The 15,840-nt window shown below is 49.1% G+C and overlaps 1 protein-coding gene across 3 annotated transcripts; it reads right to left on the bottom strand.

The window, feature by feature from the left end:
* Positions 1–755: 755 nt before the first annotated feature.
* NUFIP2 (nuclear FMR1 interacting protein 2) lies at positions 756–15,244 on the bottom strand. Of its 3 annotated transcripts, none has more exons than XM_075719437.1 (5): positions 15,064–15,244; positions 10,292–12,001; positions 2,202–2,234; positions 1,676–1,730; positions 756–1,075 (listed from the first exon to the last, which is right to left on the bottom strand). In XM_075719437.1, exons 1-4 carry the CDS (start codon positions 15,242–15,244, stop codon positions 1,678–1,680), a joined length of 1,977 nt encoding a protein of 658 aa, XP_075575552.1. In that variant the 3' UTR covers positions 756–1,075; positions 1,676–1,677. The 3 variants fall into 3 exon arrangements, with proteins under 3 accessions (XP_075575552.1, XP_075575551.1, XP_075575553.1); XM_075719438.1 differs by lacking the exon at positions 756–1,075 and adding an exon at positions 1,365–1,385; XM_075719436.1 differs by having other exon boundaries at positions 756–1,730.
* Positions 15,245–15,840: the final 596 nt, after the last annotated feature.

Raw genomic sequence — 15,840 nt, 5'->3', positions numbered from 1 at the left:
AGACACCAACTGCTGCTGACCTTGATGCCCGGACATCTATTAGCCAGAATTCAGCCACAAACACCCACGGTGAGCGCTGGGTACCTGTGGAGCTCGGGCGGGTCAGAAAACCCGTTTTTGCTTCATTCACTGCTTGCTCTCACACTGGACCCTGTGAACTTTCCACCTTTTAAAAAAAAAAAAAAAAAAACACCCAGAAAAACTACCCAACCCCAAGATGATTTGGACGCACTACACAAGCTGCAATGGGACAGAGCGGGTTACACAGCTGGAGCCTGCAGTCTGCTCAGCGTTCTCTACCACTGCTAGGAAGCTTTCCTTTCCTTGGGATTTTTTTTTTTTTTTAATAATTTTTAAATTATTTTTTTCATTCCTAAGTCCTCCATTTTTGTAATAAAATATACTTTTATTAAGAGATAATTAGAAGCAGAGCCCAGAAATACACAGACTGCATTAAAATATAAAAGAGCATTTCCAACGGGCAGGTGCGGGAAGCCCAGCCATTGGCATTCTATGGACAAATTGAAAAGGATTCAAATTCCCTTTTTTTTTTTTTCCTTTTTCTTTTTTCCTTTTTTTTTCCTTTGAATTTTTTTAAAGAGAAAAAAAAATAATTCAAGGAGGGCGAAAGTTAGCAGAACTCAATTCCTCTTCAGTTTTCCAATGAAAAAGGGAAAAAAATCCAGCACATTTAGTGTTAGGAGACAGACAGAGCAAATATGAAGCACCTACAGTTGAAAGCAGAAGATTTTTTTTTTTTTTTTTTTTTGCTCCCAGTAATACCATGGCATTAAACTATGGGAACAGTGGGGTTTTTTTGTTGGGTTTTTTTTTTTTTCCATGTTAAATGCCTAAACAGATTGCTTATTTTTGCATGTTGTCTTTTAAAATGAAAGAACTCTTCAGTTGCAATAGTCCAACGTGTAATCGGAGCCAGGTCAACTGTGTGACTTCACCATGCATCCTAGAACTGCAGTATTACCATCTTTCCCCCAGAAGAATGATGCTTTAAGACAATATCCCCAGCATAGGATTGGCTGCTTTACTCCTGGCAAAACATGCGGATTATAATTCTCTGGAAAAAAAAAAAGAAACTCTGCAAACTTCAAGGCGTTTCTCCAGCATTCAATGGAAAACAAAACAGAAAAAAAAAAAACCAAAAAAACAAATAGGGGAGGTGGAAGGGAAAGGGGAGATGAAGGATGGTGAATCATCCTGATTTCCCTGTGATTAGTGTGTCACTACAGTCACAGAACAAGAAACAGAAACCTTGTCAAGTGGAAATGCCTCTCCAGTGGGTTGCTGTTGCCCATGTAGACGACAGCAGAAACTTTAGAACCGGGCTTGTAAATTGAGTCTGTATTCATTAATCACTTGCATTCACTCTTTAAACAAAAACAAAACAAAAAAACGAAAAAAATCTATTCAGTACCGGAGATTAAATAATCACGTGTGTAGTCTCGTTGAAATAAATTTTCAGATTCCTTAAGAAGTCTAATTACTTTCAGTTGCCATTTTTAAATAACTATATATATATTTGTATATATTATCCTGTGATTCTAGTTATGGTTCCTCTGCTGCACTGAAGATTTAGAAGGAGCATAATAGCCTTTTGTCCCCCACGAACAGCACAAATGCTGCAGAAAGGTTATAACAGGCAGTCTCGTCTTGCTACCTTCATTGATCCGGGCGATCCATGGCTTCATCGTAAGTGATTATCCTTTTGGGATCTGGAAAGAAAGCAAAATCCTAAGTTTTCCCCACGTTACACCCCTGGGCAGCAATACTGCAAGAAGCACAAGAGTCTCCACCTACTGCTTTTCCCACAAGCTGACAGAGAACATCTTGACAGGTGAAGTGTGGGGATACACCCGAATTTAAAACTTATTCTTGGGTGTGACACCCAACACCAGAAAGAGAAAGTGATTATTGTACACATATAGGGAAGACTCACTAGATCTAATTTGACACTGGTTTTATTTCTCTTTCAGAGGCTCTGCTTCTCTCTGAACACCCCACCGTTATGGTAAAGCTTACTGTCCCAACTTTTAGCATCCAAAACACAGATAAACTTAAGACTACAAACAGCAAGCGCTGAAGAACCAAACTTGGGCATCTCCAGACACCGAGACAACCCGCTCTCAACACCCATCCCAACAGACAGAGCAATTTGCTTTATTTATTCCTTCCAATATCCTTACCTTGCTTCTGCAAATTCAAAACCGATTCCATTTCTGTGGAGGCAAAAGGAGAAGACCATTGTTATTATGCAGATTTATGCTGCCATTAGAAACTCCAAACATGCTGTAATTTTCCAAGCGTGGCATGACACCGCTGCAGTTGTGCTGAGGTTTTCACACAAAGCCAACCCCATCCAGCCCAGCAGCGCAGCCCCAACCCAGCCCACAGGATTGCACGAATTTGACGTGAATGACCCAGCAATAAAAGGCAGAGAGATGGCTGCAATGTGGTCTTAAGGGTCAAACGGCCAAACTGAGCATCAGAAATGTCATCGCCATTCTCCGCTCCTACAAATCACAATCCAACTTCAGGCTTTTCCTACTCTTGACTCCACCACTGCTTCACACATTACAGCCTCAACAAGTAGCCTGGAGAGATGATTTTTACGAGTTGACGCTTAGCGTGTGCGAAATCGGAACCGCTGGACAAAGCGAGTTTCTCATGGTTCACAGCATGCATCTGCTGAAGCACACCATGCAAAGATTACTCTGCTAACACCACTGCAAAACTGCTGCCAACGTATCATCCGAGAACAAGGTGCGATGCTCCAGACACCCGGCTGCCTGCTTGGCTTGCAGCTCCTTCCCCAATTTACCTCTACAACGCACTTGTGAGCTAAAGACAAACCAACCCTCCCCGATTCGTGCTGAAAGAGCACATGCTTTTGTTTACCTAAGGAATAACAGCAAAGTTAAATGCTCTTTTCATTCACATTAGGAAACAGAGGGCTCTTCCCTTTATAATATTGCCAAAACTAAGTCACATCTTCAGAGACCTATTCAAAATAACTACATTTAGCCGCTACCAAGTCCGAATTTTGTGAGCTGGAATATTTAGAAAGACACTAACTGTACCCTGCGCCCAAGTTTAAGAGACAAAATTATAGAAAAGGAGGAACACAACCTGCAAGAACAATCTTTCAAGTCTCCCTTCTGCCAGAAAGGAGGGTGGCAGGACCTTGACAGGGGCTAAGAACAGAGAACGGCAATGGATTATTAAGGTACACGGTATGTGCATTAAAGCACAAAACGAGGCAGTAAGCAAGCCAAGTGGCATGGGAAAGGAAGGAGAAAAAACCCTACAAAACTCATGGCCTCAGCACGATGTGTGCCAAGTGTCACCTCGATCAATCGCTTGCATGTTTGCGTCCCTTCTCCAACCCTTCATCTGTCCTTTGTCTGCTACAATCTCAAGCTCCCCGGGGCAGGAAATTGCATGCAAATAAATATTGCCAGCCCTCTCTGCACAATTAAGTCTTTTGTAAGGAAGGCCCTGACAAAATTTTTTTACGAGGCCTGTTATTTTTGCATCACGATAAAAGCAATACTTTGCACTTTCTTTAGGGGAACCCCAAGTACTTTGGGAATAGTAACCAGCCTCTAACACCCCCAGGGATCTCAGCAACCTAGCAAGGGACTACCTCCCTCATCCGCCAGATGTAGATTCCCCAGAAGTAAATAACCAGCTACTAGAATTACCTCCAGCAGAGCTATTTTCCATTCAGGGACGTCAGATGCACCATTTCCTAATAGCTAAAGAACATCACCTATTTTAACAGCTTTGCCCGAAGGCAGGGGACAGAAGACTGTTCTCAAGTTGTTGGTTCCTCCACATTAGAGCAACGTTTGAGCATCAAACACAAGGCAGAGACTGAAGCGCTGCCTGCTGCTGTTATCTCCATGCAAAACACCATGCCATGCTTTCTTTTGCACTTCCATTTGGTCCTAACTTCACTGGACACAAGAATGTGAACTGCTTGTACCAAGATGAGCCTGACAACAAGATAGACAGTAAGATACTATCAAAAACACACCAAAAAACTTTTAAGTTGTCAAAACTGTATTTTAAAAAAACCCTAACAAACCAACACCCAAACTCCTCAACCTTTTCAGACTTCAATCTTCCTTCTCCTCCTTCAGAAAGAGAGGGTGGCTTAAAGTGTCCTGTAAATCCCAAACACCCGGACACATTGGCTGGCAGATGCTCAGCCTGACAAAGCCACAAAACCAAAGACCATTGGCAAACGGGATGCGATATCGACTGTTACTGAGTATCGCCTGCCATCAGAAGAGCAAGATCAAGGTTCTCCCCTCCACCTGGCCGGCAGCCTTGGATACAGGATAGCACAGGTTAAGCACATATATCAACTGAAACAACTTCAGAGGGGAAAAAAAAACAAAGTCTTGGGCTAACTGCAACACAAAACTAGGAAAAAAAAGGGTTTTCCTTCAATCTTAAGATGGAATTCTTTATTCTGCTTTACTTGGGAATACATTAGAGTGAGTTTTCCTCCCAGTTCTGGATCGGTTACAGGCTGTCGTCACCTACGACCGTTCCAAGGTGCCGTGACAAGTGCCATGACCACGGCAGCAGTGGCTGGACAGACCTCAGGGACCCACTCGGTGGACGGGCAGCTCGGCAGAGCCACCGCTGCACAACGCCTGGCTCCAGCTAACCAGAGCAGTAAGCACAGGGATGCAGGGTGGAAGAAAAGGCAGTCCCCATGAGCTGGTATTGTAAGAGGCCCCAAGCCTGCTTTCAGCCCTCCTTCCTTGGGCTCAAGGAGCTCTTTTCTTAAGCCTGCTTTCCCTGGATAAAGCTTCCAGGGAGAGTTCAAGTCAGGACTCTTACAACCGCTCACCCCTGCATGGGAAAAGCGGTATCCTCACCAAGAGTCTGAGTCCGCCTCTCGGATACTGACCCAAAACCTAGTACTGCCGCTTTGCAAAGCGGAGGTGGTCAAGACCTGACCGACAGACAGGGGCCACCATTTCCAAAAGAGGACACGTGGCCGGGGAAGCGGCACACTTCCTTCTCAGCGGACTCAAACCCAGCTTGGAGAAAATGCCATCAAACTCTTGCAACAACCCAGCATCAAAGCCAGCTCTGCTCCGAGCCAGGGGCAGAACTAGGTCACCTCCCGTGCCCCTTCCAACCTCACGTTTTCCAGGATTTTTTTATAATTAGCCGACCTCTCCACAGCCTTCTGGCTCACAGTTTGCTGAGGGATTGCCGACAGCCCCAGCCACATCCACCTAACGAGCTCCAGGGAGAGGAACCACTTTTTCTTGGGACTATCACCGAAACAAAGGGCCGGTGGAGCAAGGCTTTGATGTCAGGAACAGACTAAGGCACACTCTGGTGAATTGCGGTGAGATTCCTCATAGGTCAATAAACTTTATAGCAGGACTGGTACATAACCTTGGAGGGGAAAGAAGTCCTTCTGTGATAACTTGTTAAGACAGGCACTTTTACACACCTTTTCCTTGCTAGAGAGGCTGCCCCTGCAAACAGGAGTGTCTGCACAACACCACTGTACCAGTTCTTTGTTCTTATAACTCTAACATATAAACTGACAATTGTCCCTAAAATGAAGCGCTAAAAAAAAAAAAAACCCAAATAAACCACCATAACAAAGAGGGACCATCCTTGTCTGATTTTCCTGTTTCTATCTACAAGACATAACGATTAAGTTAGGGGAGTGCCCCAGAAATAAAGCAAAGACTAAAAATTCAGTGCTGTGGAGACTCATCACTGTACCAAATACACTGCGCTCATCCTGACAACTGGAAAAAAAGCAGAGACTTGAAGGAGAATTAAATCAGCTTCTGCCCCACAAGACCATGAGCAACAGACTGAGATCTAACCCCTACCCACCAAGGGGGATGGGAAACCAAGCCTTTTTTTTTTTTTTTTTTTCCCCTCTCCTGATATACAGGATGAAAATTGCTGAATTCACAGCTCTGCTATTTCTTCTGACCCAGTTCACCATTCCGGCGAATGCCACTCCTGGCTGGCCCACGCCGCCTTGCTCTATTTTCCATGCTGCTCTTCTGCTTCTTCACGCGAGCAGAGATGCTGGCGCAACCGAGATGCCAAGAAGGAACAAAGCAGCAGCACAGGCAGAAATTTAGGGGCAGCCAGAAGAGGGAAACACTGCAGTTTCCTCTCCTCCACCTACGTGGTCTTTGCTACTGTGCACCCGAGCTGGAGATCTCGATTATTTGCTTTTTAGCTAAGGACAAGCAAAGCACTGAGCTTCCCACCACAGAGTTTGCCACACAGAGCCTGGTGTTAGTGACAGACAGCCTGGCCCAGAAGACTGCAACTGCCCAAACACGACAAAATTCTGCAAAGCGTTGACAATTATTCCAATATGAAACGTTTCATCCATCTGTCTTTAAAAGGAGGACTAAAGCAGTAAGAAGATACTGATTTCAGTAGATGTAAAGCTGAGATACACCCAGCCTCCTCTTTTGAAGGACCACAAAATCTGCGAGGACCAGTTTTACCTCAAAAAGAGATGAGGATTTTGGCAATGCCACACCGAGGCAGAGGTTCAGTTCTAACCTAGATAGGGACAACGTCCCTAAGTGAGAGCATCACTCCCTCCTGGTCCTTCCAGTCTCCCATACTAAGCTACCATCCCTGTCTCCAACCGCATAAACAGTAGGCCCACCAGCGCTCAACTAAATCAGATCTACCTTGCTAAATCAGGTGTGTCACCTGTGTGTCAAGGCATTGCCACAAACACCGAGCGGCACGCGCTGTCAACGAAGGCAGCCATGTCGAAAGATTGCGTTTTACAGTCAAGCAGATCGGATGATCAAGGGAGTCTTTCTACCCTTTAAAAAGAGGGGGGGAAAAACCCCAAAACACCAAACCAGCAAGAAGAACATCTAGAAGAAGAACAGGAGGGCGCATCAGCAGTCTTGCCAGCATCTTCCTAGTGCCCTGACTTCTGGGGAAAAAGCAATCTGGGCACATGCAAACGAGCACAGCTTCCTCGACCAGAGCCTTGCTCCGCTCTGCAGCCACCCAGCCTTGCACCCCAGCACAGCCTTGCACCCCAGCATGCACAGTGCTGCGGTGGCTTAAACAGGATTCCTGTACCAGAGCCAGCCCACCCTGTGCGTTACCTCCTCCATCCATCCTTTCCCAGGGAAGCTGTGAAGCAATTACAATCTCTAATGCCCCTTGCAGTCACTGGGCAAACCGTGCACAGGAAAGCCTGGTTTGCTGGAACAAAGCTACCGAGCAAGCTGGAGGCTTTCCCATAGCCTATTTACAGTCCAAGATGAGGATCCACATAACCTGATCACAGGTACAGACATAAACAGTGCAAACAAGGGTGCAAGCTTGCGAAAGATGGGTCGAAGCACTGCAGCCGCTCATGCTAGAGCCCATTCCTCACTGCAACACCCAGAGCTTCATCCTTACACCACAGCTAGCTTGCACTGAACTACCGCACATGGAGGAGCTCGGGGCAGGGACCCCACCAGTGCTCCACGCTCACCCCTGTCCTTGCCCTGCAATCATTTCTCTTTGTGTCCATAACCCCTGAGGCAGGGCAGATCTGAAGATCAAACTATTGAGACTTTGCTCAAAAGCAAACAGATCAATCTGAAAAGGGAGAAGTTCACCCTCCTCTGGAAATCAAAATCAAACAATCTGAGGATCCAGCTGCCCGGGACACCCTAACACTGGCCCAGACAAACCCGCACATTCTCCCGAGCGGGGAGGAGGGGAAGGCAGCTTGTGAAAAATAAGCGAGTTAAATTGTTCCTTTCCTATTGCAGAGGAACTGGTTGGCTAGGAGTAGGACCTCGGGAAAACAGCCCAAGATAAACGGAGAGAATGGTGTGGGAATTAACCACTGCGCTGCTCTCCTGCAAACGTGCCCTGGCAGTTCTGTCTTCTAGATGTTTTGCAGCGCGCCAGGCCACAGGAGCTCACCCGCAGGGCTCTGGCTGCAGGATCATGGCCAGGAAGAGGGGACATCGATTGCCACCTGCACGGGGCAGAGGAAGGCACCGTTACGCCCAAAACACCTTAACCCAACTCACCCCAATGGACTTAAGCACACCCAGAAACACACCACCTACGGTCATCACAGAAGATGTACCAAGACCTGGGCTGATCTCCTGCTTTATAAACCAGCAATAACACCTGAAGACTAAATAGGAGAAAGACAAGCTCAAGCTGTTTGGAGCACCCCTATCACTGCATTAACGACAGCACTTACTAGAAACATCCATCACCTTTCACACCTAAGCTAACACCTTGAAGCGAGCACAAACACAGCTTGAAAATTAAATCGGCACAGAAGAGTGGTGGGGCAGGAACCCGTTTCCCCAGGGCATCACGAGGGTGCTTGGTCTGGATGCTCAAAGCAAGAGCATTCACATGCAGAAGCATAGAAAAAGAGCAGAAAAGAGTATTTTATCGAGTGCTTTAGGTGTCCATTCTTGCCGTTGAATGTAATTAACTCCTGTGTTTAGAAGGACTAAACAGCCAGACTTTGAAGTTAACACCTCCTTAAGAGGACATGGGAAGGGAGTGTTCTTTATTTTCCTGTTGTTGCTATTGTTTTACTGGGGTCTGTCTTTCACACAGCTAGTGAGAAAGGGTGAGCTGATGGATCTTGCCGCGGCTGTACAAAGTTGCTTTTCTACAAGCAAGTTCAGGCTGACCAAACCAAAGAGAGAGAAACTTAAGTGTTAGAAAAAATTTGCAAACTGTTAAGAGGCGGATTGCCTAGGACTTCCCTTCTACACCATGCAATGCTTTCTGGTACCCCCATTTTCTGATGAGAAACTGGGATTTAGGCTGCAGGCAGCCACAAGAAATGAGAACTGAAAGCTTGCTTTAATACTGGAATAGATAGAGCAGCAGGTAGAGGACGAAGACCCAGATAAAATCAATCGATGAATGCTGTTCTCAAGAATACTAGAGCTTAAAATGATAACATCCTGAGAGTGTTGTGACCTGGAAAGAATATTTGGAGTTATTATTTTCAAATGACTGGGCTTACTATTACTAAAGGAAGCCATCTAAGTTTCTGTATGCTATACAAAGAGTTTGCGAACAGGTAATTTAAGAACTTTGCAGTGGATCAAAACACAGCAAATTTGCCAATGCCATCCAAATACCAGCCCCTCTGCAGAGGGGAGCGAGACATTATCCACATAGGTATGCGGAACAGTTAGCAAAAAAATGGATGATCACCTTTTTCCCTTCGGGTAGGGGGATGGGGGGGAGGGGGGGAAGCACGAATAAAAAAGGAACTGCCCCCGAGTTTGTCAGGAATAGATAAGTAACACCGTGGCAAAAGGGAACACACAGCCAGGCTCCTGCTAACACTGAGCCAGGACCAAAAGCCAAGAATCGCCACAAGACCTCACAGCTTCTGGGGCTGAGGCTAAAGCAGAAAGCAAGCCATCCCACAGGCTTCCCTCTCTTCGTTCCCAGTTTAAAGCGTCTGTATCATGTTTGAGTCATCTCAGTCTCAAAAAAAAAAAAAAAAAACCCAGGAAAAAAAAAAGGAGTTGGACTACAAAGGACTCCATGAAAGCAATAAAATAATCTGAAAGATTTGGCCTACAAAGACAACAAGAGAATTCAATCTGCAGCTTACAGAAGAGTTGATAAGCAGAGATTTGTTGTTCTGTTGCCACAATACTCAAGAAGGGCAGGGGGAAAAAAGCGCATGTGTGGGGTTCGCTTAAAAACATAAAATAAGTGCACCATGAAAAGCTGTAGGAATACTTTTTTTCTTCCTTCAAACCCACAATTTCATGGCCTGATGTGCCCAGGGGAGAAGCTGCAACACTTTGGCGGCAGAGGTGTGACCAGAGACTATGAAGCCTTTTCGGTGACAGAGTATCACCTGGTAAAGCTGGAACAGAGCAGGCAAACCTACACATTTAACTCCTTCCAGTGCCAAGAAGCTTAGGAGGACCTGCTCCTTCCATAGGAATGAAAATGTAAAACACACTAGCTAACTATTATCCCTATGAACAACACTTAGCGCTTGTCCGTAGGAATGGGGAAACAAATACCTCTTAACATTAATTAAACAACCGTTTGAATAACTTTCCCAAACCATTATTGTCATTAGAGACAGAAAAGCAAAAAGCTCATTTTCAAAACAATCAGAATTGCTGTAAGGAATAGATCACGTTAGAATATTGCACTTAAAAAAAATAATTAAAAAAAAAAAAAAAAAAAAAGAAAGAGAATGCCCTTAGGCAGCAAGTTAAGCCATTACCTTTAGTGTGATATATAATAGCAGCCCTCAGGTCAAAAGAACCCCAGCTATCTTTCCTTTCTAGGCCTCTCTGGTACCTCTGTTCTTTGGCGGAGGCTAGCAAATTGTTCGTAGGAGAGGCCAGAGGATTCTCTATTTCATAGTCTTTCGAAAGAAACACTAAAGCACCTTGGCTACCGGTGTCTGCCTTTTGTAGGTCACCTGTGTGATGCGACTCCAAAGCTAAGACACCACCCTCAACAGCAGTCCCAGGCTTAAGAATAGCACTAAGAATTTGAGGGCTAGTCCGTTTATCCAGCTCATAAGCCTTAGGAAACACAGGTTGTTCAGTTCCTGAGGGAATGATTTCAGCACACTGTGAAACCAAAGTGGCAGGATATTCCCCTTGAAATGTCACTTCCATTAACTGATTATCCGCAGATTTCCCCACAACAGTTTCGGGTCCAGCGCTGGGCTCGTTTATGAAAGACAAGCCCCACTGATTCTGGAAGATATCTCCCAGGTTCTGCTGATTCGTCTGCGATGGGAAATCGACTTGCGCTGTACCCAGAAGCACAGTTTGCATATTTGAAGGGTAGATAAAAAGGCTAGATTTCTTTTGTTCGAGAGCTGTCGAAGTTGTACTCGTGTCCTGGGGTACTGACTCGGAGGAGGTTGATGGTACAGTACTAGCAGCAGTTGAGAGCAGTGGCTGGGTCCCTGGAGAATACACACTTCCATCAGTCCCCGCCAGAATTGGCCCATTCGAGAAGCTAGCAGAAGTAACAGATTTCATAGCAGACATGGGGACTTGGGACAGTCGACTCGATGTTTGGGCCTGAGTTTCCCCGGCAGATGACGAAGATGACGAAGACGACGTGGATGGGGTTTGAGCTGCTTTGTTGAGGTTTTCTTTAACTTTACTTGCATAACTTATTTTGGGAACAATTTTAGCACTGCTATTGTCCACTGGAAAAACTGGGGGTGGTTTAAATAAGGTCCATGAGTCCTCTTTAGACGTAGCCGACGACGCGTGCTTCCCTTTGGGCCGGTCATCAAACTTCTTGCTGCTAATTCCAGGTTTGGCATCAGAGTTTTTTCGCTGTACATCCCCAAGCCCAGGCTTTCCCCGGCCCGCTCCACCAGCCCCAGTCTCATATTTCCACACAGGCTTAGTATTTTCAACTCTGTTCCCCTTTTGTTCACTATAATCAGGCTTGAAACTCTCAAGTTCCTGTTTTAAGGTTGGTGCACTGACCTCCTGTTGCATTATTTTGTCCTGTACTAGATTCAAGTTCTCACAACCCTTGGCACTGTTGCGCCTGCCTTTCCGTTTTTTAGGCGTAGTATATCCACTCTCGGAGCCGCTACCATCGTTATCGGCCCCTTTGCCTACGTAGCCATTCGTGATATAGCTAGAATTATTGGTTACCACACCGTTTGGAACAGACACTCCCTCTGGCTTGTCTGAGGACTGGCTTTCTCTAAGTTTATTTTCATAGGACTTCTCATTCTTTTTGTCCATGCTATTTTTCTGAATGAAGTTCTTGGTTTTGATTCCAGCTTTCCCCAAAGCACTGGCCTTCACAGTCTGTTTTGGGGTCACGTTAGTGTCTACGAGCTGCTGGCTGCCATTGGGTACCCTGGATCCTGGGGTGGTGGTTTCATCAGAGCACAGGCCCTTCAATGACACTTCTCTTTCTCCTGCGTTACCATTTAGCTCTCCGTAGCCTAGAAGAAAGCCAAAAACAACAAAAGGCAAGAATTAGAATGTGAAATGTTAAACTTCTGATTGCAGAAAGACGTAATCAGCCCCAAACATATCCAGTTTCCTCAAGCAGACATTTTAAAAAATGGGAAAACATCTACTCTCTGACATACAAAAGCGCATGCTTATTTGCTGGAAGCCACGGCAAGAAGGGTTAAGCAGAAAGCACCAGCAGCTACCGACTCGCACATACAACAGGGTGATGTACAGATAACAAAACAAAGCAAAAGTATATACAGATACTATGTAAGGAAAATATACTGTACTAAAGATCACTGGCAAGCCGGAGAGCTATTTCATCAGCTACTATTTCCAGGTCACACAGAGGAAAAAAATAATTCCCAGGATGCTTCAAGACAGAGGGATCTGCTGCCTTCGGTATAAGATTTGTTGAAGTTCAGAATCCATACTGTAAACAAGGGCCAACTCCTATCACCTCCATCAGCTCCCAGACCTGCAACACCAGCAGCCTTCCTTCCCACCCTCCTCCCAAACACCATCTCTAGTAAAGGGGAAAAAAAAGAAGGGAAAAAAAGAAAAAAAGCCATTTTCCAAAGGACACGTGCAAGTCCAGTTGGAAGTTGCATCTCCTCGCTAAATTTCAAAATAGCAACCAACACGTCCTTACACGTGCTCTTTAGCTTTGGAAAGGTGATAAAACCGTGAAGAAATGCATCCCTGCAAGCACGCTTCCACCACCACTGGCAACTGGCCTCCTGCCCGCTGAGAAGCGTCAGTATTTCAGAGTCCCTGGGAGACCCAGTACGAGCTTGAGACCCGAGCAGTAGAGTGCTTGCTGAAGCCTCCAATTCATCACACCCTGAGATTCTGCTGTACGCTCAGCTCTCCTTTTTGCTTCTCAAGTTCATTTCTAGGCCTTACGGTTCTGAAGTGAGTTTTGAGAGCGCGATTCAAGTGCAATTCAAGTGAAGCTGGAAGCCCAGGGATAGTCCAGACTGAACCACCTCATCTTTCTCACTTTTTTAAAAAAAAAAAAAAAAAAAAAATCTCTAGCCAGAGACCTATTGCTTTCGAGGACCCCCGGCTATAATGCCCCAAGAGAAGCCTCGAAGCCCCATCGAGAGACGGGAAGAACACGATGCACCCAGCTCAGCAAATTCACTCCAGCTGTGGACGGAGCAGAGGGACTCAGGGACTCCCTCCTACTGCACCCGCTCCTCCGGGAAGAGCGCTATCCTCACTCCTCTGACTCACCCGTCCGCCTTCCCGAGGCTGGAAAGCCTTACATCTCCCGCAACAACCGACCCACCTAAGGCTTCATCTGCAGCCGCGGCGGTGCGAGGTCAGCACAGCGCACGGAGTCCCCCAAGGATGAGAGCAGGCAAAACTCCAGCTTGGAAAAGAATGTTTTTGTTGTTGCCGATGTTGTTGAAATTAACTGCTATACTAAAAATCATTGTTACCCTCGCATCCTGGAGCCTCAGATGTCTGGCAGATGTAACTGCTCAAGTTCTGTGCAAGTCGGGAACACAAGAATCCTTGTAGGAATCTTTACAGAAATTCCACAACTGAGTTTGCCGAGGGGGATCAAAAAGGATTTTACTACACGCAAGTATCTGTAACCACCGCAACTTCCACTATAACTTTCAAATACGCTGTTAAGAATATTAACCGTAAATACTTCATCCCAGAGAAAACTGATCGGATGGGATTCTCAGCCGAGTCACGGACTAAAAATTACATATTTCAGAATAACGTGCAGAGGAAGCCTTCTCAAGCGCAACGTGTTATAGCTGACCTTGCATGACTCAAGACTTCTGACACCCCTCGTTAATGAAACAAAACAATAAGAGCGGTCATAAGACCATTGCAGATGAGGAGCGAAAGAATAAAATGAAGAACAAAATCCATTTCAGCAAGTCAGTGTGTCAGCAGTTTCTAGTTCCAATTTTCAAGTATTCACAACTCAGCCGCCTGAGTTTTCTCCCAATCAACATTTGGCACAGCTGGCTCCGGCCTTGGCACAGAGGTGCGGCAACCAAAATTTAGGGGAAGGATGGGGGGGGGGGAAAGGATGTCAAAACGAACAGGTGAAGAGTATTTGGCAACCTCGGGAATCGCCTCATAGCTGGAGAGGGAGGGGTGTCTGAGTAAGTGCGTCTCGGAACCCCGGGCACACCGCAAACGGGGCAATGCCTGCTCAACTTATTTCTGCTCAGTAACTTATTTTCGCGTGTGCCCGAGCGGGTCCCTCCTGCCCCGCTCCCGCAGGCCGGGGCACCGAGCGCGGCTGCGGGCGCCGCCGGCCCAGCCCCGCACGCAGGCCCGGCCCCCGCCGCCTCCCGCCCGATTATCTACGCGAACGTTTCAAGGCGAAAAAAAAAAAAAAAACCCCCGTGTACGCGGCATTCCGGCTGTTCTTGCCATCACGCACTTGCTTTGAACCCACACAAGCCCCCACACGGGGTTTTTTTAAGACACCGCAGCCGGGCAGCCCCCCAGGAGGCGGATGGGGGCTCCGGGACCCCCCCCCCCGCGCCCCCGGCCGCCGCCTCTGCGGCGCTGCCCCGCCGCCACGGCCCCGCTCCCGGCCGGCCCGGAGGGCAGCGCCGGCCCCGCGCCCCCCCGGCCACGGGCGGCGAGGAGGCGGCCCAGGGCCCCCGGGCCGGGCCAGGCCGCGCCGCCTCCCCGCTCCCGCCGGCGGGGCCGGGCCCCTACCGCCTTATCTGACTCATTGATTTTTTTTTACACCACCCCCCCCCCGGCGTTTCCACGCTCATCAGTTTTTAAGCGGCGCCTCGCCCCCCGCCGCCCCCGGCTCGGCGCGGCCCGGGCGGGAGCGGGGCGGCGCGGCCCGGCCCCACGTGCCCGGCGGGCGGCGGCGGTGCCGGCGGCCCCACGGCTCCCGCAGCCGCGCCGGCCCCAACATGGCGGACAGGAAGCGGCCCCAGCGCGGCGGAGAAGCTTCCAGCCGGGCCGGGGGAGGAGGAGGCGGAGGAGGAGGAGGAGGGCCCCGCCGCCGCCGCCCCGCGAAGGTCACAGGCCCCGGCCCGCCCGCCCCGACCTGCTCTCCGCTTCGGCGCCTCCTGGTGCTGCGGGCCGCCGTGCTTGTGCTCGTGTCGGAGCGGCGGCTTGGGCTGGGCTCGGCCGTCGGGCGGCGGCAGGTAGGCGCTCTGCGGGTGGTGGTGGTGGTGGCCGTAGTAGTAGTAATGGTGGTGGTGGTGGTGGTGGGGCTGCTCCTCCATGGGGGGCGGCTGGCGGGGCCGGGCCGGGCCGGGCTGGGCGCTCGCTGCTGGGCCGTGCGGCTCCGGCGCTGGGACGCGGCTGGCGCGGGGGAGGCGGCGGACTGGCAGCGCCCGCCCTGCAATCGGCGAGCCGCGCCGCCGCGACCGCCCCCCGCCCCGCCCCGCCCGCCCGGCGGAAAAGGAAGCGCCGGGCCGCCCGGCGCAGGGGCCGGCGGTGCGGGGAGAGCGGCGCGGCCACGGCGGCGCGGCCCGGCCCCTCCCCTCCCCGGGGGCAGCGGCGGGCGAGGCCGCGCTTCGCCTGCCCCCCGCTTCCCCCTGCAAACGCGGCCGCGCCGAAGCCGCCGCCCGCCCCCGGCTGCCGAGCAGCCCCGCGGCCCCGCTCCCTCCGCAGCGGGGGGGCCCGGCCCGGCGCCGCAGCCTCGCCTCCCGGAGAGCAGCGACGCGCTCCCCCAGAGGGGTTTGGCTGCAGGGGCAGCCGGGAGGGAGGGTGAAGGCTCGGGATGCGGCAAAAGCTTCGTTTTACCGAAAACGGGGCGGATAAACCGCGCCCCCGAGGCGGCTGGCGGCGGCGGGCAGGGCGTCCAGGGAGCGTCCAG

The sequence above is a fragment of the Pelecanus crispus genome, chromosome 12, assembly GCF_030463565.1.
Source record: "Pelecanus crispus isolate bPelCri1 chromosome 12, bPelCri1.pri, whole genome shotgun sequence".
Taxonomy (NCBI): Eukaryota; Metazoa; Chordata; class Aves; order Pelecaniformes; family Pelecanidae; genus Pelecanus; species Pelecanus crispus.
The sequence above is the reverse complement of the archived record's forward strand: the minus strand, read 5'-3'. Positions and strand labels throughout refer to the sequence as shown.

What these genes read in the sequence shown, in the direction of transcription:
- NUFIP2 (XM_075719436.1), bottom strand. Translation starts at nt 15,244, where the DNA reads ATGGAGGAGCAGCCCCACCACCACCACCACCACCATTACTACTACTAC. An exon ending in TATTATATATCACACTAAAG is followed by an intron (nt 2,235 to 10,291) that starts GTAATGGCTTAA and finishes TTGCCTCCACAG; the next exon opens with AAATGGAATCGGTTTTGAAT. An exon ending in TTTGAATTTGCAGAAGCAAG is followed by an intron (nt 1,731 to 2,201) that starts GTAAGGATATTG and finishes CTTTCTTTCCAG; the next exon opens with ATCCCAAAAGGATAATCACT.